The following is a 24073-nucleotide window of genomic DNA, read 5'->3' as shown; positions in this document are numbered from 1 at the left end:
TGGGTTACATGTAGAATGGTTAAAAATTGATATCTTTTCTGCACTGTACATTTTGTACATATGCTACCCTTTACTTTTTAAATTTTTCTTGTTTTGTTTTCTTTCCTTCTTTTTATTTTGTTTTTCCCAGCTTTCCTCCAGGAATTTATGCAGTTTGACTTCCAGGTCAAAGCTGGAAACGGCAAAAAGGAGCATGTGCAGAATGCCTATACCAGTTCAAGTCCAGTTGAGGTGTATACACGAAAGAGTAGCTACCTAAATGCGTCTAGGTGTGTAAATTCGACCAAAAAAATTTGATTTAGTAAGATTTCAGTCGGACTAACATGTTTACATGTCAGTTTTAGTCACACTAATACAATAATTCTGCTTATTCTAACATCATGTAAATGTACTGATAGGCAAATAATCTTTCTATTGTAGGTTTTTGTGTAAGACTATTTCCTGGGGGCAGTAACTTCCTGAATTCTTAACTGATTGCCTGGCAACGACAGTGATGACAAGACTCCAGGCTAGCTATTTCACCATGTTACCACTCTTTGTGCTCAGCTAAACTTAGCACTTGCCAGCTGTACCTTCATATTTACCAAGCAGACATGAGAGTGGCATCAGTCTTCTTATCTAACCCTCAGCAAGAGATTGAAAAAGTGTCGAACTTTAAAACTATTCCTTAAAACAATTAAACCTACAACATCTACCCCATAACTTTTTTGTTTTTCCCATAAATGTGTCTCCATTATGCATGCCTCCCACTGCCCATTTCCATATCCAGACCAGAAGTGGCGGTGTGTATCCCCATGTGAGAGGCAGGTGGGTGAGGGCAGGGGGCACTAGCTGAGCCCACCAGGCCCAATCCATCACACAGTGACAGGAGCCATTAGAGCATGGAGGAGCATCTGTGGAGCCCCAGGTAAAAATGTATTGGCTGGGCTGTGTTTCCTTTTACCTCATCTAACACACAGCAAGGGTATGTATGGATGTCATATTTTGTATGCAAGGTCCATAGCTCACATACACCTCGGCATGTAAACATGCACAGCACAGACAAACTGTATATGTTCAGAGGGACCCCCCCCCCCATCTCTCATCTGACCTCCCTGAGGTCAGGCCTCAAAGGCCCCACCAGCACTACGACACCTGAGCTCCCAGGTAAACTCTGTCAACTCCGTCACCCTCCAGACACAAACACACGGTATAGCCAGTGACCTTGCGCTAATAGCCGAAGTGTGAACAGAAGACGGGAGGTGTGAAAAGATAAAGTGTGTGAGCTTGACATTCACTAAGGGCCAGCTGGGTCTCGTTCCAGATTTGGAAATCATTTTCCAGCATCTGCGTAGCCGGACACTGGATGCAAACAAAAGCAGACAAATCTCTCAAGTTTCTTTGAAGACATATCTGAGCCCTCATGTACTCAGGAAATCCTGATGGATGTAGGGTGTTGACATGACATCACCAAGATAATTCCTCTTTATCCAGTTTACACCTTCCAAGCATCAGATTTCTAGATTGTGTTTTCAAAGAGTTGTTGAGTGTCAGCCCCTCAGGGACTGTGTCTCATACTGTACCTGCATGTTCACAATTAGTATTGTCTCTCCAGTAAGAAAAAAGAACTCACTGACACTCTCACTGGCTAAAAATGTGGACAAGGAGTGTAGCATTATGTGGGCAGGCCTGTCAAACAAAAGAAGAATGGATCCTCATGACTAAACAAAGCTGCACATCAAAAGAAAAGGAGTGAAATTGTAGTGAAGATGTTTACATTGAATTAGAGGGTATAGTAGTTCTTGTTTTCCCCATCACTCAAGCTTGCATTCAGGCTAATTACACTGTCTTCAATTGTCCAAACATTTATTTTAACACTTAACAAAGAAAGAACACCTCAGTCCTCAGGACAGACAATTTATCGCATTATACTATGGAATAAACATCATGAGATCTCATTAAAAAGCATTCCTTCCTAAACTAAATTAAGCGCTCCAATTGTGTTTCAGTATCTCTTATTGAAAATGAGCCTATTAACTAATGCTGTGCAGGAAACGCTCTCGTAAAAAGCATGCTTTTTCCACATAAATTTGCGGTTATGGGATTGCCAACACTGTTACATTTGAATGCAGTAAACTCATTGCCTGGGAGTAGCTCAATGCATAAGAACACATGGCCATAATAAATGCTTTAATCAGGCACAAAGGCAACTGGAGAATATCACCACTGTAAAGGTCAGCTTGAGTAAACAATTTAATGACAGTTTTTTTCCACTTTTGAAGAAGGCACATGTTTTGGAAAGAAGTAATTAGAGCACACTCTAAGCTGTGGATTTACACTGGCACGTTTATCAGCGCTGTGGGTGCTGGTGGGTTCAACACTAAACATACAGACTAATGAGGGGAGGGAGGGAAAGGAGAGGGGTAATGTTTTTTGAAAGGTGTATAGGAGATTATGGGTCACAGTAAGTTAAATTTCATCTTAGAGGGCAAGTCCATCTGCGTTCTTCTGTGTTTCACAAATGGAAGTTCCCACACTTCTGTTAACAAAAAGCTGTGATGTACCCTCAAAAGTCACACAAAAGCCGCTTTTATGTCTTTACCTTGCAGTCAGACAGTCATTTCCAATGGGAAATTAAAGCTGTTATCGATCCTCTCCTCAAAGCCACCAGACTCCATTGATAGAAATAATAATTTTACCACACAGCACACGGGAGTAGCTGGCCTACTGCCTACTAAATTGTTTCATTTGTTTGTTGTTGTTTTACTTTCGGAACAAAACTAACATGGTGGTGCCAACAGTATGTGGGATTTTATGTAGCAAAAACATGCAAAAAATACGTCAGGTCACGTGAAAAAGTCTTAACAAGGGCTTAGGAAAACAGAGTTTTTGAGACTAAAACATAGACAACTACACAAAATTTTGCTTTTGAACAACACCACTGGAAAGCTGCAGAAAAATATAAAAACCTCAAAAAAATATGGAGTTGCCCTTTAATGCAGGCATACTCTGTAAGAAAGAGATGTTTTGAATGTATTTATTCACATAGCACTCAACCAAAGCACTATGTTTTTCTTAGAAAGGTCATGTGAGCATGCAAAGGTTGCACCAGATCTCTTAATAAAAGCTTTCCCCAAAGTTTGGATGCCAGAAAATTCCAAGAGCTTTGACTCCAGCGTCACCATTTACCTAACGTGTGCTTATTCAATTACTGTCTAAGCACAATTGTTTCTCTCTCCGTCTCTCTTTTCTTTTTAATTCTCTCAGCCCGAAAAGTTCCTGTACCGCTGACATGAACACGAGCAGAAGTAGTCAACTTGTATTAGCTTTCAAAGTGAATGCACTGTATAATATTCAGAGAATCTAGTGGAGATTATAAAGTTGGCTTGCATTTGTCTAATCCCTTTAAGGATTTTGTATTGCCCAGGGACAATTAAATTTGATGAATGGAAGAACTGGATCCTTGTAAGCTCTGAAGCTGACATCACACAGACAAAACCCTCCAATAAGAGACACATGCACAGTATACAAAGTAATTATAGTGTATTCAAACTGACAGTATATTCTGACCTAATTTCAATACAGCATGCTTTCATGTAAGATATTTCTTTGTACATAATTATTTGTCCTTAAAGCAATTGTTTTCTAGGTTTATTTTTACATATGGTTCATTGTAGCCCATGCTTCTCCAGGCCCCGCTATGCAACATATAACCAATAAATCAAGATAATATCCATGCATTACCTCCTTCTCTCTGTTTTGTATGCAGAGTCTACAGTTTAACTCCTGATGAAATGAGTTATGATCCTACATGGAATTACAGTGAAGCTCCTAGTCTCGCCTGCCTACAACCTTCAAACCGCACACAGAAGCCGTAATGACACAAAGGGAGATTTGCAGCAGATATAAAACTCTAATGTAATTGACTGTGCGCCACAATCAGATAAGAAAGCCCATTTCACCATTTCCAACATTAAATGTCAAATGACTGCAGCTAGAGCGGAGAGCTCAGTGATAAAACGCAGCGCTGGCCCAACGAGGCCTGTCAGTCAGGGAGCACACCGGGCTCTTTAGTCCGACTTAAAAATGGGTTTTATGTACTCAAACAAGGAGGAAGCTGGCACATGGTGACAGTTACTTTGTCATGCTTTTATGCAATTCCCTCTTATCACAGAACATTAATGTTACAGTGCTGCTTTCCCATTCATACAGCGTGGGTGACCAAGTTTTCAGCACCTGACAGATCTCGAGCCATAACTTGAAGGAGGGAGCTGTATTTATTGTCGCTGTGATTTTCAGCTCTGTACACAACGAATGATCATGCAGGCGGTTGAAGGCTCCACTCACCGTGAGGAATAACTCCCTTTGTTTATCATCAGTCAAAGTGACCGCACTCCCCCACAGAGGGAAGGAGAGACGAATGTGCATGCTGCCGTAGTGGACACAGGAGTCACAACACTCATGCATATGAATCTATGATCACAGAGCAGCAGTACAGGCAGACAAGAAACCTCCCAAGTGAACATGATTGACGTGATGATGACAGTTCTCTGCCTCCTTTTATGTTGTCTGTGGTGCGACTAAATGACACGCTAGGATAATGACAATTGTCAGCTTAAAGCTGCATGTCAGGAATTTGAGCCATATGGAAAAATATGCTGCTTTACAGTCTTTTCTAAACAGAATGAACAGTTTGTTGTTTTCTCGAAAAGCCCCTGACAACCCACGCAGATCCTTGTTTTCTTCCTCAGTGCAAAGCACTGTCAGTTTTCCTCTCTGCTGTGGGAAAGGGATTTTTCTTTTCAGACTCTATCTAGTGTGTTGGTTTATCTGGCCATTACAGTAGTGTTTGTGGCAATTCATTTAAAACTTGCTGAACATGATTTTGGCTTTTTTTTTCATATCTAGGTGTTTACTATAGAGTATGGATGGTTGCAATGTTAAAAATACTCACATATACCTGAAGCCTTCTTCATGACTGTTATACATGACTGCCTCATTCAGGGGTGTTGTCAAGGTTCATTCAGTATTTCACCGTACTAAATACATTTTTTTAATTTTTTTTTTTTTTTTTGCAAATGCCTCAGCATTAACAAGTGGTTGCCTTAATTTGAAAAGACAGCTATAGTATGAAAGGGGGTAGAGAGAAGGGATGATATGCAACAAAGGGCCAAGGTTGGAATCAAACCTGCTGCTGCTGTGACAAGTACATAGCCTTTGTACATGGGGCATCCGCTTTACCAGCTGAGCTACTGGGCGCCCCTTTCACAAGTATTTAACCCTTTGAACCCTGAGCAAATTGGTGCGACTTCTTTCAAAAACATAATTAAAAGGATATGAGTAACGTTATATATAGCAGCAAGTTAGTAAATAAAAAAAAAATAAAAAAAAATTAAAACTTTTTTGTAGATTCAAAAATAAAATTCAAAAGCTTAAAAAGGCTGATGGAAAAAGGAAAAAAATGTCATTATTATAAATAAATGTGTGAAATTATGTTACAAAATTATTATATTTTTTTAAAGCACATTTTCCAGGTCATTTCCTTGTTTGCGTGTTTGTTCATTTTATTTTATTCTATTTCTTAAATTAATTTTTAGGTAATTTTCTTGTACATTGTCCAAATTTCTTGCTATATTTGAGTAATGTCTTCTTTTGTTGCTCATTGCCTTCTTCCCATGTTTTGAAAGAAATCCAGCCAATTTGCTCCGGTTTTAAGGGTTTAAATCATTAGTTTTGTGCATCATTCATCATTTGAAGTGATGAAATCTTTTGTGACATTGGTTTGACTAGAAACGGCCTTTGTTTTATGATAAATGATGTCATAAGCTGAACAACAGATTGTAGATCTTCGAGGCTTATTTTTTGATATTGAAATTGAACTTGACTTGCAGAAACCTTGGATGTCTTGTCTTGCCTGGACTATTGCAATGCTATTTTAATTGGGAAATCCCCAAAAAATGAAGAGATTTTAGCAGCACTAGCTTTACGTCAATTTTAAAGCCTTATAACCAGTTTACGGGGCTCTGAATGGTTTAGCACATCTATACTTAGTCGACTGCTCCTCCCTCTATTCTCCCGGCTCCTGCCTCATAGAGGTCACTGAACACAACACTCTTATGTGCCAACAATGAAGGCAGAGAAGTAGAAATAAGTATAAAGATGAACTATGGCCATTTTCAAAATTCATACATGTTTTCCCTGTGGTCTTAAGCAATCGAAAAATATTAGTAAACATGAACAATTCCCCCCCAAATTCAAGAACTAGAGTGCTCAAACTGGAATTTATTATGTTACTGAGTATTCTTTCTGGAGCAGCTCCATAGACAATTAATGATGAAAAACTTCATCAGTGACACTAAGAGCACCAAGGGGAACAATCTGAGTACATTTTCTGTTTCACAACTGAGAACACTACAACAGACTAAAGATGATTTGGGTATAAAAAAGAAAACAGACCTTCTGCAGGTGCACAAAATAAGGCTCCCATTTCTCATCTATAGGGCAGCTTCAGACTTTATCTCCAGTTTATGGCTTTGAGAGAGCAGCTCATGATCACAAATATTGATTACACTTTCCTTGGCCATGGAAATAATACATTGCAATTTTTACTTTAAGTGCTGTTGCCCTTTAAATTATTATTGATCAAAATTTGACCACAAACATTCGAAGTGCAAATCGAAAGTGTTAATTCTCTTAAGAAGCATCTTATGACTTTTAATCTTGCTTCTGTGTAGTTTCTTGTTATCTCGCTTATTTTACTGAAATACTCCCTACTCTGTAATTTATTTTTTGCAAATTTTAAAACTTCAATATTCTTCTGTAATTGCACGTAAAGCACTTATGTATGAAAGCTGCCATAGAGTGTTAGTTGCTAATTCAAATCTTATTTTTATGATCACTGAACAGCAACATCGTTACACAAAAACAACACAGCATAAAGGCAAAAACCTTTATCAACAATAGCACTCTGGAATCCAGAAGCTCCGCTGGATGGGCCTTGCTGTACTGTAGCAGAACGCATCTGCCCCAGGAGACGCTGGCCAAGTTAGTTAACCACGATGGCAAGCCATGAAAGGAATCTGTAGGGCTTGCTCCGTGCCAGAAGTGTAACTATCTGCCAGTTCGTGTCTTTTTTTCCTAAAGACAATTGGATCAGCAGGCTTTGTGGATTTTCGATCAAAAACTTGAAAAAGTGTCAGCTATGAGGCATCATCTCCCTTGGCCCTTTTGGCCCTGTTTCCTCTCTAGTCTAGCCATGCCTGACAAGCCATTAGAGGGCCTGTCTGCCTGCGGCAATGGATGGGCCATACTCCAGAGGACACCGGGAGTCAGATAAGGCTTAAATCATGAGAGGACAGCGTGGAGAGGACGGCAGCAGAGGCCCTCACTCTTCCTTTCTAAACTACGCTGAGCAATGAAAGGGAGGGGAGAGATTTGCTCTTCAATTAAACTATTTTCTCTCTTTGTTTCTATCTCCTTGCCGGTCTTTCTTTGTTTCTGCCTCTATTCTTGCTGCCCCCCTAACCCTCCTCATCCGACAGCATATACTTAAGTGTTGTTTTTTGCCGGGGTGTGCCAGGGAGCCACCCTCTCATTGGCTGCTACGGAGCCCTTTTGTTACATTAGTGCACACGTCTTGTTGAATTTGTTATGACGGGTTGAGAGTTGTGGATGTCACATTGACTAGACAGCAAACAGTAAATACTTGTGACAGGAGCTGTTAAGGGAAAAAATAGCTGAATGCTTCAAAAGCGACAAGACAATATAACATGGACATTACTTTTTCTTATCTCAGCTATTTCTTTTGAAAAACGTTTTTCATTTTCTTGTCTTGCCCTTGCAGTGTGCAACGTGAGTATACAAGCAAAAGCAGGCACACGCATACTCGAACACACTCATCCTTTTACTTCTAACTTTGTGAGGACCCTCATTTACGCAATGCATTTTCTAGAACCTTACCCTAAACTTAATCATCAAAACAAAACACCCAACCCAAACTCTAATCCAAACGTAATTGTAACCTGAATGTTGAAAGCAAGTCTTAACCCTCAAACAGGCCTTTACAGAAGAGAGAACAAGCCAAAATGTCTTCACTTTCAAAAATGTCCTCGCTCTGTTGCTAAAATATGTTTCAGGGTCCTTGCTATCTAGCATGTACAACTACACACCCACATACACACTCATTCATTTATAGTATGCACAAAAGCAAAAGAGGAAAACCCAAAGACACAAAGTAATTTGTTCCAATCCTGATGTGTAACATGTGGCAAACAGCTCACTTTTCATAATTACGTCTTATAAAGAGATCATTTGTTTCAAAATGATAAACAATAATGGGTCGATAAGTAGTTAGCTGCACACTCTCATGCAGGGCTTAGTTTAATTGACTTCTTATTGGTTAAACTGGATCTTAATTATGTTTTCAAGAATTTAGTTGTTTCGTCAGATGACGAAAGCAATGTATGTAACTGTTTAAGGTGGAGCTACAAGAAGGGACAGATCACATCATGAATTTTAGTTTTTGTAGGTTTGCCCATCAGAGGGAGTTCATACCTGGGGCTGAAAGGTTAAATATTATAATTTAAATTTCAGCAATAAAACTTACCCTACTAATTACTGTAATGATTTTTCATTACCATAATCATTCCTCTCAGATTACCTATCAATACATGCATCAATAAATATAAATGGGTACATCTGTAAAATAGCAGTGGTGATTGGGCTTTTTGTACAGACACAGAAAAATGATCCTGTTTGCTTTCCTTTCCCAACATGTGTTTCCTTGCATTTAATGGGAAACACAACAATCTGACCTGAATGACACAGCTGTGCATACACTCGCAAATGTTTTTCAAATTATATTGTGCGGAAAAGCAAACAAAAGCACACATATAGTGCACATACACAGGCACACACACCTAGATACATCAACTTTCAAATGCTGTTTGCCAGATTCTTGTGAGTCAGGGAGCGGGTGCAGGAAATCAGATACATGTGAAAAAGCAGCAGCACTGCACAAACTGTTTACCTTGTAGAGGAGCATGATGACCTGTCGCAACTTGAGCTTGTGGAAAACACACACGTCGTACAGCGCTGATACGGCCAGGACCGTAACTCCGAGCTCCTTCCACAGCATGCTGCAAGCCGCGCAGCCAAGGCTACCCAGGAACCAGGCCATGAGCCGCCAGGGCCCGGCATGGCCCCGCAGCTTGCAGTGACGCATGTAGCACAGCAGGGACAGCAGGAAGAAAAGGGCGGCGCCTTCATCAGCCCGGCCCACGACGCCCGCCACCGCTTCAGTGTGGATAGGGTGAGAAGCAAAGAGCAGGCCGGCCAGCAGGCTCCACAGGCCTCCTCCGAGCAGCAGGCGAGCCAGGGAGGTAAACAGGCCTGTCACAGCTCCATGAAGGGCCACGTTAACCAGGTGATAACCCCAGGGCTCCAGCCCACCCACAGCATGGTTGAGGCGGAAGGAGAGGGTGCAGAGGGGGCGGTAAGACTTATGGCTGCCGCTGTGTGTAAGTAGGGTGCCCCAGAAGTCATCATAAAAGATATTTGTCCAGGGGGTCTCTGGGAGCAGGTCCTGATTAGTCTTGATTGCACGGCTGCAAAGAGAACAGAAAAGGTTAGAAAAAAAAAACAAAAAACATGATGTATATACTGTAGAAGGAACGATCAAATCAATATTTGATACTGTACTTAATGTGGACATTTTTGTCAATTCAATTAATGTCACACTGCTTCACTGCCTGACCACTTTCCGCCCTGCCACATTCAATAAAAGCACTATGTCTGAACCCAGCGTTTATGGTATACAGTATTCTACTGGCAATGCACTTTTCTGAGGAGGATGTACAGCTATTCTTTACCATTGCGGACTAAGCAGAAAATATAGGTTGTCATGAGGTGAAACTTTGCATTTACTTACAGCTTTACCCAGAGAGAGAGTGCGGTCATGTGGCATTCACAAACAGAAAATCAGAGGGCGAGCTTCAAGCTCTGGGCAGCTTTGCCACCACAGCCACAGCTCTTACAGCTCTTACAGCTGTGGACTCGGGGGATTAAGCAAGAGATCCACGCCCTTTAACCACAAACAAATATGGGCACGCAGTAGGGGAACGCCATGTTGGCAAAATGCAGCTCGGAGAGAAGGCAACCTGTGGTGACAATAGACACCGTAGCTCAGAGTTTGTGAAGATGCAGCAAAACAAAGAGGAGTAACCATGGTTGAAAACATTTCTGAAAAACAAATGTGCACTTTCAACCTGCCTTGGCAGGCATGGTCCCTAAGCAAGGGGCCAGTGTGGCCTCCCCTCTGTCAGGGATGAACCTTCGTGGCCTAACCTAATGCTGCTACATCAGCCACAAGCTGTGCGTGTCAGTGGCTGAGTAGGATGGCCAGCAGGGGTCAAGGGAGGGTAAAAAGAGAAGGCACGTTTCTCCCTACAGGAGCTGTTAAATGTAAAATGTTTTTTCCATCTTTTCTGCAATGTTCTGAGGTGTCTGACAGAGTGCTCTGCTGCATTCAGCTTGGGACACGGGGGCACTGATGATTTAAAGGCAACAGAACGAGCCTCCACAGAGACACGGTGGATGACAATAGCGGAACAGAGGTATTCTAATTAAAGGTGTGATTGATGGGACATAACGCGTGATAACACAACAAGAGCACCAGGTTACAATGTGTTGTCACCACAGTCACAATTAACACAGTCAGTTCAAGAAGATGGGTGGAGGAAAGGTGGAAGAGAGAAACAGACAGAAGAGGGAATAACTGCTTATTTTTATCGATGAGTAAAATAAACAAAAAGGTGAGAGAAGTGGAACAGAAAACAGTAGACTCAAGAGTAATGAACTGCCTGCAAAGCCGTTCTGAAGCTCTTAAGCATGACGCTGTACCTTTGCAACTAACGCCTCTCAATACCCGAAAGCTCATGGAGAGATTGGTGTGGCGCAGCAGGGACTGCAGCATTCATCAAATCACAAATTGAATCCTCTCTCTCTCTGAGAAAGGTGAGCAGAAATATCCATCTTATGATGGATCTAAGGGAAATAAATACTACCTGGTCTCAGGATGTTGAAAGAGGTATAGAAATAATCAGCTGGGATATAATAGAAATGCCTCAGTTGTCAGCGCACAGATGATTGGGTTTCTTTAGCTTCTCTAGTCAGACCGACAGAGGCTCAAGCCCTCCAACGGCTGGCTTAAGACTCCCAACTCTCCACTTCATGACTCAGATATGCCAGTTTATTTTCTCTGGCCCATTTGTCAAGCAAGATCTTCATTCTGCTGCAAGATGCTCACATAAGAGGCATTATGGTTCAATTACATCTCAAAGCCGTTTTGGAGACAAGTGCGCTCTTTTTCCACTGCACAGTGCGGTGGAGCCAGCAAGGCCAGATACATTATATATTGCCTCAAAACCACACCAGATTTTTCTGGCAGCAAAGCACACAGACAAAAGCCAGTGCCACTCACTCTGAAACCCACCGCGTTTATGGCCCTGGCTTCCTGAGTCGTCCAGCGTTGAGGTTCACCTCTCAGATCATCTCCTGCTTATAGAAGCAGGCGGGCACCTAACGCACCACGTTTGAAAAGGAGAAAATCGAGGAACAAAGACAAAGAATGGGGGTGTAACCTCTTAACCCGCTCCGCAACAACTATTCTGAGTGGATGTATGTGAAACACCCACGGTTGAATTAACACATTTGCATTATAGTACAAGTCATGGGCAGTCTACCCAATCTATGCCAAATCATTAATCCACTGCAGGTCTACATCGTCATCAGATCCTCGATCAGCCATAACAGGCCAGCTGGAGAGGCTGATTGAGTTTCTGCGGCTGGTTGTGCCCATTCCTCAGTAGAGCTGGAGGCCGGGAGGACCTCTCTGTGCACTGAAAAAAACGTTTTCCACCCGGGAGCACATTCCTCCCACCGACCGCGCACGACTCCCAAAGGAACCAGGGGATCGTGTGGCCACTAACAAGAGGAGCCCCTGAAGAACTTTTCTACCTCCAATTACTCTGTCTGGATCATGCACCTCTTGCTGCCAGCCTCAGTTCCCCCACAACTTGTCTGGATCTCATACTGTCACTGACTTTTCAGAAAATCTGCAAAAGGAAATGCAAATTCTCACTAATTCTCCAGTCAGGTGCCACGACAAAAGAAGGCACAATGAGATGACATAATTAAGAGAGTGCCAGTCAAACCTCAAAGGAAAGAAAACAATGGATACGTATAATAACAGAGAGCACACTGGCCAATAGAAATACAGAGTTTTGAACATCTAATATTACAGCTATGTGCTCTTGGAGTTTTGGTATCTGCCCAGTTTGCATAAGTGTGTTAAAGCGATCCATAGATGACAAATATTGCTTGTAGTGGCACTACCGTTTCTAAATCCATCCAAGCAAAAAAATAAAACAAAAATAATTTTAGCAAAATTTATCAACAGTCAACCCTGCAATATCGATGTTGAGGTATTTGGACAGAATTATCATGATATTTGATTTTCTCCATATCGGCCAGCCCGAATGGAAAGACACCTTATGTGGACTAAAACAAGGGGTGCACTGAAAGTTTAATTACTGTTAGAATTTCTTATGTGAGCAAAGTCTTTATTATTTGAGGAAAGGCTTACTTACTTATGTAAATACAATACAGAAAACGCAAGGGGGGTAATGCTGTTATGCAAGCTTTCTGTGCCTATGCATTATACTGTTCACAATGCCACTAATTGGAATAACTGTTCTGAACTCAGAGACCCGACAAATGTTAACAGCACTTTCTCAACTGAGTAAGAAAAGTATTACATGACATCACCAAAACAACGATGTGTGATCCCACTGAGGAGAAACAACAAAAGCAACATGATGTCTGTTGTTCATTTCAAAGACCTGACTAATTCTTCTCACAGCTTCACAAAAAAGATCACTTTCAATCTGACACTTTAGAAAGCACACACAGAACAATGAAAACAGCCAGTTTCTTCTACAGTGCAGTGACTGTTCCCAGTCTGTCTAAAAGCTGTCAAATGTGTGAATTATTCTTTGTTCAGGATTAAGTTATTGTTTTTTAACACAAAAATTGCCTTGCCCCCGAAAGGGCCTAGCTTTTCTACTCTGCTATGAAATTTAGCATTTGCATAAATGAACATCTAATCAAGGACAATTGCTTACACAGAGCTGTAGACCGTGTAATTATGAACCCAGAGTAAAACAGTTTTCTATGTGGGCGTACCACAAACCCTTTTTTGCCGAGTTCAAAAGCATTTCCATGAAAAATGCTCCTGCTATCTCCTTAGCTGAGAAATAATCATGTGAGAGCTAACCTCTTTACCCCTGGAACAGTTTCACTTATAATGCACCCGCTAGGTGGAGAAAAATACAATGACTACAGGATCCCACGGAAAGAGGCTATCTGAAGATTGATTGGAGTCTAAGCGGCGGGCGCACACACAGGAGATGAGGCTGGATATTAGAAAGGAGATTGAAAACCAAGGACATGTCATCAGGATTTTCCCTTTACAACTACTCAATGAATTTGAGATGAAGCTGTGGGTGAAATGTAGCACGATGACCACAATAAAACCTTTTGAAAATCCTTCAAAGCCTGAAGGAAAAGTACATAAAAATAGGCAAAGTATTCTCACCATTGCATATGCTGTGGCATCTGTCCCCAAATCACACATTGGATGTGAGAGACACTTGCGGCTGAAAATATCGAAGCTCACTGAAGGGCGTTCAACAAGTACACTGGGTGACAACAGTGCAGACTGAGTTGCTTGGTTTAATGTTGACTAAGGAGAGAGTCGGCCCTTTAAAATACAAGGCAAATAAAGATTTCCATTTGCGACAGCATGTGCAAAGAGCATCAACTCTGGTGGGAATTTGGAAAAAGTGATCGAAGGTCTGCCAACTATATGTCATCACCCTGCTTCAATATCTGAAAGAGGCACAGTGGTATTTTTAGACTGCCCACAGAGACATCAGGGTAGCCCGCTCAGTGTTTCCGGCAAGCTCTTTTGTCTTATGTTTCTTCCCATGGGCATGCTAGCAGGTCATTAATGGCATACCTCCACTGCACTTACGGTACCTAATATAAAAAAAATATCCCTGCAGTGCATATTCACTTGGTTTTCTTAACTAAAATGTTGTATTACTATGGAAGAAATTAAAAGTGCTTCCTTAAAGGTCCCATATTATAAAATGTCAAATTTCCATGTCTTCTATGATACAAAGCAAGTATAGCTACTACAAAAATATTGCGAAAGTATTAAAACACTCAGTCCATAGAGAATACAAACAGTCCTTATATTCAGAAACTGTGGCTTGAAACGAGCTGTCAGGACTTTCATGAAGTTGTGATGTCACTATTGTATGCACCGTTATGAACTTGAGCCATTGCCTAATCTAAATTGGTCCTTTTGTATTACCTAACCTAATGCTGATTCCTTGCCATGCAATTACAGTGGAATGAATGAATCAAAGTGTATATTTATAATATCGTCTAGGTTGAAAAAGTACATCAAATCAAATAGTGCTGAGCATTGCCTCATTTAATTAGTTTTTAGCCACCAAAAAGGCCCACCAAAGAAATCTACATCAGTATAAAGTGTATGCTATAATTAAAATATTTTCACACTTTACCATGGCCTCAGACAGTGAAGGATCACAGCTGTTATATCAAAGCTTCAAGGCTTCATTGACAAAAACAGTTTACTAGAGCACGGGAGTTGCTGGTCTGCCTCAGCCTTGATTGGTTAGTGTGTAAGGTACAGCGGTGAAAATATTTTTTTGAAGGTGGTACTATGCTGGCAGATTTGGTTTATCAAAGATGTTATCAAAGCAACACAGTAGATAAAATAAGCAGAGCAGAAATGTCAGGCAGGTCGGATCAACATGTTTAACAATACAGTATATCTTTAAACGTTACAATTGTAGTTGAAAATGAAAACATAAAGTTTGCCAATTTACATATCTACACTTTTGAAATAAACTGCCAGTTGTCTACCCGGAAGTGATCCTGTTAGAGCAACGTCAGTGTGATTCAGTCTTTTAAAGACAAAAATGCAGTTACAGTCATTTCCCCAGTTGCAATAGTGTGTAGAGATGCCGGAAGTGCAGATATGTAAGACCTGGAAACAATGACCAGAGCAGACTGGCCTTTTTTGGGAGGAAAGCTTAAAGAGACAAGCACGAAAACAGAGCGTTTCAGACAGAGGGTGAATATATTTAGGCAGTGTGAAAAAAATAATATGCTTTTTGAGGATTAAAGCATGTAAACATGTTTTTGTATGAACCCAAAATACAAGCATGAACCTGAAAATTAGCATGATATAGGACCTTTAACATGACTGTAATAGCCTATTTAACGAAATATTTACACTCTCAACTGTTCTCATGAATTAAAGATAAATAATGTCCGATGTTGTGCCTTTAGGGTGCTGTAATTAATGACTTCAGTGGCATCAAAAAAGCAATCCAATTCTCAATAAGCTCATTTGAATAAATCAATTATTAATGCAAAGGGTGATGGAGATGAAATGCACAAAGATGGGGAAAAACAATTTTCCAAATGAGAGGGGAAAATGACTATTTTGGGGCATAAAACAAATAGCTTTCTAAAGCACCGAGATATAAATGAGTACTGCCAACCATCAGTAATGGATGCCAAACAAGATAAAGTGTAACCAAGCATTAACATTTTAAAAGTAGCTCATCCAACGAGGGAAAAAAAAGCACCTGAGTCCTGTTCAACATGAAGGAAAAAGTCCAAATTTGTTTTGGCCCAATCTCCAGTTTTGTATCTCCAGGCTAGAAGGTAATTAATAACTCCAGTATCACAATGTCACTGAATGTTTTGATATTTTAGCTTGAACAAGAGGGCAGCGCAGTGAATGAAAGATGAGGAAGGCTACAGCAGACAAACAGAGAAAGCAGTTGTGGGGCCGTACACTGCAGCCAACACACCACCACAGAGGCCGCCGTAAAATCCCTATTGTGAACAATGAATGGCTGCTTTCTTCCTTTTGACATATGTGATTAGTAAGCCCATAATAAAAGCTCTTAATAAAAGAAAACAGCCTCAGGGAGCGTTGAAGAGCACACAAAAACCAGTTTTTATATTACTTTTTTTTCACTTAGGCTTTTTTCTTAATTCATGCTATTCCATTTTAATTTATTGAGCTGAAAATAACCTTTATAACAACCTCTAACATTTATCTTCATCTTTTTTCCCTCATCAAACAACCCAGTATTATGATTATGTACAGCACCAGAAAAAGAAAAATCCCCATTTTTTTTCACCATTCCAATGAAGCTGAGGTTGTTACACTATTAGCCCTGGCTGTGGACACCTGATGCCTCCCCTCCATCATTGTAATTGATGAAAGGGCAGTGAGAAAAGATGGATGACATAGAGGTGATGGACAATCAGGATAAAGGTCATTAATTAGGGGTGGATCTGGGCTGAATCTGCTCTGTACTTCTGATGGAACATGTCCTCCTTTCAGTATTCTTCATTATCACTTTGTGCATTATATAGCTGATTCTTTTGAGTGTGTAGTAGGTTTTCTTTCCCTCGACCCCTTCACTATTTAAAGTCGCTAATGGTTTGGACCGGTCATGGTTAATGTTTAATTGGTTAATTTTGCTTCTCATCAGTTACTGCACTAAACACCAGCCAGGTCTGATGGGAGCTAGTAAGCCAGCAGTGCTTGTCCTTGGGCAATTACTGCTAATAGCACTGTCCAGACCAAACAGCAGGGCTGTCGAAAAATTGTGCCCACCTTCTGGTCTCCTGTAAGCGTGCCCCGGGGGGTAACTAAGCAGCTCAATTTTGAGTCAAAGAAAAGTCTTTACCATTGTAAACTATGTTATCACTGTTAGCTCCGTTAGCACCGTGCACCAAGCACCTATAGGGCATGCAGGAGGGGTGGTGGATGGGTCCAACAAACCCTGGACTTTCAAGCAGGAGTTCCGTGTTCATTTCTTGTCTGAATGTGATGTTTCTTTCCACACGTTACAGTATGTGCTTCCTTCCCCTTAACCCAACCATCCATGCCAGTATGCATGTTTGTTGATGCCCTGGCATTAGTTGATATGAGCTTTTGTTGCCTAAACATAACCACGGGCAGTGTAATCCCACAATGTACTTGTGTTGACATCACAGTGGCGGCATCCTGGTATGTAAAGAGCAGATGTGAAAGATACCTGGAGCATAATATGTAGATAAGGAAATCCACTGCTAAATGGCAATATGTGATGACTTGGGATGGGTATGTGTTGGTGGTGCACAGTGCAGAGCACCCTGGGCTAATGTTAGTTAACTAGTGGATACTGATGGTTGGGCAGTGGGCAATTTGTTTCCATCCTCACAGAAAATACAATAAAAGGCAAGACATTTACATCACAAAACATTAATTTCGCAATCTCTAAATATATAGTGCTTTAAAATGCAGCCCCAAAGCTCACTGAGGCAGTTGAGCTAAAAAGAAAGTCTTCTTGAATTTCATGTCATTTTGAATTTTTTTTCTTAACCAGTTATTTACTGTTTAAGGAGTGTCAGGTCGGCAGGCTATCATTACAACACAGTATGATGTGGTGCGACATGGTGCCGATTTCTTCAAGTTGAAATGTATCCATTCAATAGAGATCTTTAAAAAAAAACCAAATACACTATCTATAGCATCAAGCTTTGCAAAAAGTGTAGAGTGTGTGCTTTTGTAACATTCTTTATGATACTGCAAACCTGCTTGAATATACGATGCACAAAAAGGGATCTCACTAAAAGCCCACTAAAAAGGATCAAAGTGTTTTTCACAGCGCAACATGCAACAGTGTGTCCAATTCATTCAGCAGCAAGTGGAATAAGTCTTTCCCTAAAGGGAGGGTATTTGCATTGCTCCACTGGCACAATCATACACACTCGCTCCATTACATGGCACAGTAGACAAGCAAACACTGGGACACTGAGACGCTAAGTCTGGAGCAGGGCAGGCTCATCCAGAAACGCAGTGTGTTTTAGCTCACTGAATGCCCATGCCTGCTGTCTAGCATCCCTGATCAGCCCTTTGTGCAGTACGGGATGGGCACAGTAGGGCACGACCTGAATGCTGATCCTCAGAGTTTACCAGCCAGTAAACCAACCAGTGAGACACGCTTCTATCCAGCCAACCAGGGCTGGCAGAGCAGGAATCCCGGCAGCCCAGCATTGAATCCACTTGTGTAAAGTTGCCAGGGGCACATGTGAGACCTGCTCAAACCTCTGAAGCCCAGCAGAGGCCTTAGGGCCACAGCCCTAGTTGATGAAGCTGTCTGGAAGTCTGTTTTTATTTATTTCTGACCAACTCAAAATAATTTACCAACACTTGAATCATTTACATATGTTACAGAATCTAAAACTTAATTTGTGCAATGACTGACATGTTATTGCTGTTCTTAATGTTAAAGCAACACTGTCCAAACCAGGAGCTTTCTATGCAAATCACCTGACTGTCAAAGTGTGAAGTTGTTTGATGTTTATGGTGGATTCCAGGAGTAAGATCCAATTACAGGAGCTGCATGTGCAGAGCGCAGCAGGGTGATATACACTCTGATTATTGTATCCAATAAATCTGTCAGCAGGTGCAGGGCTGTGGCCAGACAGAAAAGAGCTGCTGGGTCACCCCTGCAGGCCTCTCTCTCTCTCTCTCTCTCGTTCTCTGCCTCACACACACACACACACACACACACACACACCCTCTCTTTCTCGGGCACTAACTCTTCTCTTTTCTTAAGTCCAAGCAGAAACTGTTGCTTTGAACCAAAATTAGGAGACCATCTGACACACAGGCCGACATTGCTAACAATCATATAGCTGAAAAAAAGAACAAGCTGACTAATCCCGACTTAAATTCTTAAAATAAAAGAAAAAAGCTTATAAATAAGGATCTGCCAATCGGATTGCTAGAGAAGTCTTTATTACTATAACATAACACTACATTTCTTTAAAAAAAATCTATAAATTTCTAATATTCAAATTAATTTACTTGACTGTAAGTTGTTGAATTTCGTATAATGGTCACTTAATAGTTACCAAATTGAAAAATGTAATTTCTCAGTGTCTCGTCAGGCTTTTTATCCACTTTAATGCTAAAGTGGAAAATTTAACCTAACAGGTTTTTATTAAATAAACGTCACAGCCCAACAAGAATCAAGAACAAGGTCTTTGTTCTCAAACTCGTTCTACCTCTTTGCTTCCCCTCAGCCTGACCCATGTCTAATGCTGCAGTAGTCACCCAGGCTCTGTTCAGAGGGGGCCACTCCAAGGCGCTCCTCCTCACAACAGGAGGGCCTTTGTCATGCTCTGACCTTTTCGGCCATGTGGTAATAAATGTGTTTGATTTGTTCCTCCTCTCCTGTTCAACGTGCTTCTCTTCCACATGGAAAAGGGAGAGCAATGCAGGGGAGGCTACTCTTCCTGGGCATGTTGCCGTATTGCGTGCAAGACCCATCCGGTCTGGCCCGCCACTGGGCCGTTAAAGCATTCTGATTTGGGCTCTCCGTGGATGTTGACCCATGGAGGGGTTCAGTGAGACCCGTGCCAGATGGAGGGGACCAGCAGAGTGGGATGGAAAAGTCCTGTGCAAGCCAGGGCTCAACAAATAAGCAAACGGATTGTCCATCCAACATTTTGCCATCCGTCTTCCCAAACCGTTTTTGCATGGAGGGGCTTTACGAGGCAGAGCAGCCCTGAAGGATGAGCCTGAATCATGGCACATCACCGCAGAGGCCTCTGCTTGCTGATGTTTATTGCACGGGGGCTTAAGTGCAGGAAGGACCTTTGAGAGTGCCAGCAGAGCAGAAAGGAGAAGACATCTTTAGTGCCCGACCATCTTCTATTTGCTGCATTTGAAACAGCTGCGTCTTGTCCCAGGTCTTCCACAGCTATAAAGCTCTTGTGTTTAAATCTGAAGAGTGGAGGAGTACTCCGGGAGCTCGTCCTCCTGCAGGCATCATGATTAGTGGCTATTTTCTAGGAGCCCTGTGCAATCAATGAAACGCAAACAAATATGAGACAATCAATCAGCTAAAGGCACTAACACCGCAAGAGAAAGACACATGGAGAGCAGGAGAAAGGCAGCGACTGATTACTTTGCTCAGATCACACCATCATTAGCTTAATATAAACTTCTAATGCCGACTTCTCTGCTCACCACAAGGCAGCATCCTAAACACAGCATGTAAGCTTATTTGGTGAATTGGGACACACGCATGTACACAAAGAATCATTACATTAATGAATGGCAGCATTCAAGGATGCAGCTCTGAGCGATCTCATTAGATACTATCACAACAGGCCAGTGTTCACACACTGCTCTCAACACAGCCTGTTTTTTTTTCAGGCTCCAGTTCCAGGCCCTAATTGAAGGCACATGTAGACCGCTTACACAAAGATCAAGAGCCCCCATAGACAGCCATGTGAGTGTGTGGAGGCTGTCAGTGCTAACATGGAGAGACGGAGGGGGTTGTTGTTCCTTCAGGGATCAGCGAGGTCTTTCTGCGACAGACTGGACTGATGCAAAACTGATAGCTGATATTGCCGCCTTGTTAGCTTTTGCTTGATCTTAGATAGTCAGGGCCAATGTGAGCTGGTGCACAGAGGGGAAATCAGGCTATGGTGTGATGCTAATCTGGTATTTATTTTAAGTGAAATTGGAAACGGAAAACAAGGCTTAAGGGGGTTGACGCTTATATGTTGCAAAATGAGATAAAAGATCAGCTCTACTGTAGGCTACCACTTGGTAAACAGTGTTTAAATGTGCAACTGGACTACGAACAGAAAAAAATAGATGAATATAAAAGAAAAGAAACAATGAGGAAAGCAAAACTTTCTATCAGGTCCATGTCCATGGCCTTGAGCCTGCTATTAACGGAAAAAGAAGCTAAATATGTCCAGCACCGCCTGCCATTGCGTGAGACACTATCTTGTAAACCTATAAACATGTACAAGTGGACCCCAAATAGCCTCTTACGTGTTTTTTAAATGCTTTGTCTTCCACATGGTGTCAATTTGCATTTTTGCGTAGGAGCTTATTTACGCATTTGAAATTTTATGGCCACCAAAATCACTCAAACCACACCGCCTCACTAACCAGTGCCTGCACTATTTTACAGACTTTGGATTTCCTTACTTGGTTTTCCCATGTAGAAAGTGTACAATCTCTCAAATACATAACAACAACAACTATACCCATATACTCGTATATATCTCTCTGCATTCATTGTCTATGAAGCAGCTCCAGAATTTATACCTTATGACATCCAGTGTCACAGAGTATAAATGAGGGGGATGGGGAATAGTCTTTCTTTTTTTGTTTTTTCTGTGCCCTCTCTAAATTCTGATGTTTCTGAGAGTTCGTGAACACATCGAAGGTGGACATGATTCTGATCTCGATGTATAGAGGAGGAAAGTGAATGCAAACCTTTAACGCAAGTTTCACTTTCACTTTGCCTGACATTTTGCAGCTCTCTCTGTGTCCAGAGTACGCTAAGTGCTCTGAGAGTGGGTGCAGTGCATAACAAAACAGGATATATATTCCAAAAGTGCTCCTAATGAACGTTCCAGCTCCAAAAATAAAAAAAATCAGCATGTGGCGGGAGATGTTTTTGTTGTGGGCTGCCACAAATAACTGAATGCTTGGGAAACCCTGCATTACAACTGAAGTGCAACATCCACTAACTCAGTGAAAAAAAACCATTACAACACCTATGTGAACACAAATTGGACATTTTACAAATTTAGTGAACATGCTTTCATAATAGGTCTTTGTGCCCTGAAATGGACAAAAATGGAAAACCTCCTCCATTAACAGTACTCTTTCCTCCTGTGTCTCCATGTCTTCTTTCTATTGTACTGTCACTCCTGTCAGAGCGCCACAAAAGACTTTCCCCAGCTAATCTCCGTCTCTGAGTCAATAACATTCAGAGGCAATTTTCTTCACTTCCCATTGTCGGCCTAAATTGAATTCCAAACTCAGACACAACTTACACTGCAACAGTCAGCACTATTGGATTTTCTAAAACCATTTGTTCGACACACCCAAAGTTGGGCTAATAAAATGCCACATTGTACAATGTCTTCAATACAAAAAATAAAATATTAATAACAAAAGTCAGACATCCTGGGCATAATGATGATGCTGTATCATTAGCTCTGAATTACTGGGGGATGAAGTGAACAGAATCAATTGGATAAAGTGAGCCGTAATCGATGTGTTTGGCTCCTCCTCTGATAGCAGGTATCACACAGCAGCAATCTATAAGTTCCTGAGGGCAGGTCTGATTGTTAAACAGACAGCTGCTTGTTTCCTTGTTTCTAACAGGCCGGTGTAAATGATCAGGGTCATGTGACTCCACAGGGAGAGTCGCTCCATTTCAATGTTTACCTGAGAGGCTTGTGTTGAAATTGAGAAACAGTCCCTGTTGTTTATAAAATACTGAGCATATGCTGAGATTTCACATGAAAGCAGATATTTAAAATTTAAAAAAAATTCTACAAATGTGAACGTATGGGCAGCGCACTGGCCTCAGAGGTTTAGAAGTTTGTATTTTTTTGATGAACAGTTATAAAAGTTTGGCACGACAGAGATCTGATGTTACAGAGAGTTAGTGGCAATAAAATAATGTTCAATAAAGCAGGTTGAAAATTTTACATAGGTCAGGTAGATATTATGAAAAGAATCCAGCTCTGTAGATGGAAACTTTTCAATCGATGAAGATCTCAAAAACCTAACTCTGAAAAACTGTGTTAAACACTACAGGCAGCATGGTGACCTGAATGAGTGAAACAGGAGGAAAAAAAACAGCATTTTCTTTCAAGGCCTCTGGTGAGGCTACCTAAGAGGTAGCTGTTCCCCTTTGATGTTTCCCTGTACTGTATTACTGGTTAGCGGCAAAACAACAAAGGACCATGTGGTGTGGAGGACTTATTACTTGAGTCGACCGGCATTAACTGCTGAATGTTATGCTTCACTCTTGGAGGTTTGCTTGGGTGAGCATGGCAGCACCAACAAATCATTGCCATCCTGTACAGTAAACCGGAGCAAACTGCTGAATGATTTCATGGGTTATATAAAATGACATCCCTTTCAGAGTTTCAAATGGTTACAATGAAATCCTAGGATGGGGATTTCATTAAATTTACATGGTTACCATCCCGCATACCTCATGTTAATAATGTGTCAGGGTGGTACAATCGCTACGGGCCTCGACAGAAGTTTTCTAAATTAGCACAGCCTCCGGTTTAATGAAAGAAAGAAAACCTCCCTGACATGTGTGTCAAACATCAAAAAGCTACACTCTACAGATAAAAAGGAAACTTAATAAGCCTCAGATATACAGATTTATTGATGCAAAGTCAGACGTGTTAGCGGACGTGGAGACAGAGGGACGTATATTAAGTTTTTAGTGGAGTATCCAGACTTCTGACGCCTGTTTTTTTTGCCTCTTTAATTTAGTCAAGTATGATAAATATGTCTACAGGTCTGATCAAAAAAAGGCCTTTCTGGGATTCATGTGGTCTGTGACGGAGGTTACTCAGCCGCCGGGGACCCCTGGGACTGAGGTCTGCTCTGTGTTGCTGAGTTTTGTGCCACTGAAGCATGCATGAGGTTTTAATTCACTAATAGCACTTCATTTAGAGCAAATTTTAGAAACAGCACCACCTAAACAACAATCCCTCACTCAGGAAAAATGTTAATTAATTAACTCGTTAAAGCAAGAATTTAATTTTCTCCAACTTTTTTTTTTCTACATCTTGTGTCCCAATAAATTTCTCCACATCATCAAGTTAGACAAATAAAAGTCTTAATTCTTAAAAACCTCCTGAGCAACATGAAATTAAAAACCCTCTTTTCTCCATCTTTACTTAAGCTAATTCATGCTGACAGAAAGACTTGCATTCATTGCATTTCTGGAATACTTGTTGGTGGCATATTGTAGGTGGAGTGAACAAAGCTAAGGGAGTGGACGCTGAGGCACTGCGCCCCCATATAGGTGGACAAAAGGGCCCGGCAGTGCTCAGGCTTAGTGAAAGGGCCCTGACAAAA

At 41.3% G+C, this 24073-nt stretch overlaps 1 protein-coding gene across 1 annotated transcript in view; it reads right to left on the bottom strand.

The window, feature by feature from the left end:
- The window catches only part of tmtc2b (transmembrane O-mannosyltransferase targeting cadherins 2b), a 117036-nt gene that overhangs the window by 58001 nt on the left and 34962 nt on the right, over positions 1 to 24073 (bottom strand). Inside the window, exon 2 of the mRNA XM_042495971.2 lies at positions 9008 to 9584. Coding sequence (XP_042351905.1) covers positions 9008 to 9584 — 577 coding nt within the window. The remainder of the gene's footprint in view (positions 1 to 9007; positions 9585 to 24073) is intronic.

This window comes from Plectropomus leopardus, chromosome 7 (assembly GCF_026936395.1).
Source record: "Plectropomus leopardus strain MGB_pleo_1.0 chromosome 7, ASM2693639v1, whole genome shotgun sequence".
Taxonomy (NCBI): domain Eukaryota; kingdom Metazoa; phylum Chordata; class Actinopteri; order Perciformes; family Serranidae; genus Plectropomus; species Plectropomus leopardus.
Note: the sequence above shows the minus strand (reverse complement) of the source record. Positions and strands in the feature narration are given on the sequence as shown.